The sequence below is a fragment of the Lathyrus oleraceus genome, chromosome 1, assembly GCF_024323335.1.
Source record: "Lathyrus oleraceus cultivar Zhongwan6 chromosome 1, CAAS_Psat_ZW6_1.0, whole genome shotgun sequence".
Taxonomy (NCBI): domain Eukaryota; kingdom Viridiplantae; phylum Streptophyta; class Magnoliopsida; order Fabales; family Fabaceae; genus Lathyrus; species Lathyrus oleraceus.
Window position 1 is genome coordinate 130,393,350 of NC_066579.1, and position 2,245 is coordinate 130,395,594.

The window sequence follows — 2,245 nt, forward strand, 5'->3', positions numbered from 1 at the left end:
CCATTTCGAGGATGGGCTCTGGATGTTATAGGAGAAATAAGGCCAGCCTCGTCGAAACAACAAAGGTATGTGTTAGTCGGTATCGACTATTTCACAAAATGGGTCGAAGCCGTAGCATTAACAAATGTGGACCAAGAGGTTGTGATAAACTTTGTCCAGAGTTACATCATCTGCAGATTTGGCATCCCAGAAACTATTACAACCAACCAGGGGTTAGTTTTCACTGGTCGAAAAATGCAAGATTTTGCAAAAGAAATGGGAATCAAATTACTGACCTCTACCCCCTATTACGCACAGGCGAATGCCCAAGTCGAAGCTGCTAATAAGGTGATCATCAGCCTAATAAATAAACATATAGGAAAGAAGCCAAGAAATTGGCATCAGACGTTGGATCAAGCTTTGTGGGCGTGTCGAACGTCACCAAAAGAAGTGACTGAAACAACCCTATTTCGGCTGGTGTATGGGCATGACGCAGTATTGCCAGTAGAGATTCAGGTCCAGACGGTCAGAACCCAAAGGCAGTACAAAATACCTTCTGAAGATTACTGGAGTATGATGACAGACGAATTGGTCGACATAGATGAAGAAATAATGTTAGCGTTGGACTCCCTACAAAGGCAGAAAGAGAAAGTCGCCCGAGCCTACAATAAAAAGGTGAAAGGTAAAGTGTTTGGTGTCGACGATCTGGTTTGGAGAGTGATCCTGCCTATGGACAGAAATGATAGAGTTTTGGGTAAATGGTCCCCTAATTGGGAAGGACCGTTTAAGGTTTTGCAGGCCTTTTCCAACAACGCCTACGAGGTCGAAGAGTTGGCACCAGATAGGTGAATCTTAAGAGTGAATGGAAAGTACTTGAAAAAATATAGGCCTCTCCTTCAAGAGGTCAAAATTTTGGCAGACTAAATAACTGTCGAAAGAATAAGGTTGGAGATAACTATGTTAGAAACCAGCTGCAAAGGCACAAAAAATAAATATACAGTGCTAAAAGTAAGAAAGATAACATTAAAGTGGCAAGAAGCCATTGTTTAAATATTACAAAAACTTGTACAGACAATAGAAACGGTCAAAGCTGGCCGAACTTTGATTGGAAAGACTTAAGCTCAAAATTGTAATGCAAGGACGCAGGCTCCAAGGTGTCAGCGTGGGCTTTGAGCTCCTCAAGCTTCCCTTCGACAGCCATAAGCTCTTCAACGACCGCCTAGGCATCACTGGTGGTTTTCTCCATAGTGGCCTGGGCAGGTTTTAGCACTTCGTCGATAAAACGTGACTCCTCCTTGGTAATTGATTCCAACTCACTATCCAGAGTGGCAATTTGACTCCGAAGGGCATCAATTTGTTGACGTATCTCAGTGGCCTGTGTTTGTTTGAAGGCCAATTCTTTCTTCATCTCCTCCATAACCCCCAACATATTGGTGACCAACGCGTCGACATGCGTCACCAACTCCCATTTCTCCTTCACGGAGGCCTCAGTAGCAGCAATTTGGCGTTCAGTATCCCGGACGCTGTCGATGTGGTGCAGCATGGGAACCAGAATTTGTTCGAGAGCCGCCATTGCACGTTTGGCATAATCAGAGAGCTGGAGACCCTTTAGTTGGGCAAGCACGCTAAGGATCTTTGGACCGACAGCAGGTTCATGCATGAGCACGAAAGGAAGGTCAGGATTCAAGGCGTGAACGCGGATTTTGTCCATGAGAGCCTTAGTCTTCGTCGCCTCAGGGCCCATTTTTCTAGAATGGAGCTGCTCAGAGTCTGAAGAGGCATCACGCGATTTCACCAGATTGTGGAGCCTGGCAATTGCTTCTAAAGTAGAAGGCTTGATCGCCAACCACGGGAAAGTCGAAGGGGAAGCAGCCGACGGAGGAGTAATCTGAGGAGAGGGAGAAACAGTCGACGGAGGAGTAATCTGAGAGGGTTGTTGTTTGTTGGTGTCGACACCTACTGGCCCCCGTGGATCCTGCAAAGGCAAGGAAGCTGAAGAAAGACTATAGTCAGAACTAGTCGACTTGGAGTCCGGATGCGTTGTAGGACTAGTGACTGAGTCAGAGTCACTATCACTAATCTGGATAGGGAATTCAATAAACTCACCAGCGGTGTCGACAGACTGAAATGGGCGAGCTGGAGAAGAAACCGGCGACGCAGGAGTATAGTCAGCAACAGATTGAGTCGGCTCAGTAGAGACATCAGCCTGCAGAAAGAAAAATTGTGTAAGAGCAGTACAACAATCCAAGGAAGTAAACAGGAAAAT

The 2,245-nt window shown here is 45.9% G+C and overlaps 1 protein-coding gene across 1 annotated transcript; it reads left to right on the forward strand.

Annotated features, from left to right (window-relative positions):
* The first annotated feature begins 234 nt into the window (after nucleotides 1–234).
* On the forward strand, nucleotides 235–828 carry LOC127095516 (uncharacterized). Its single transcript, XM_051034197.1, has one exon. It carries the CDS (start codon nucleotides 235–237, stop codon nucleotides 826–828), a length of 594 nt encoding a protein of 197 aa, XP_050890154.1.
* The last annotated feature ends 1,417 nt before the right edge of the window (nucleotides 829–2,245 follow it).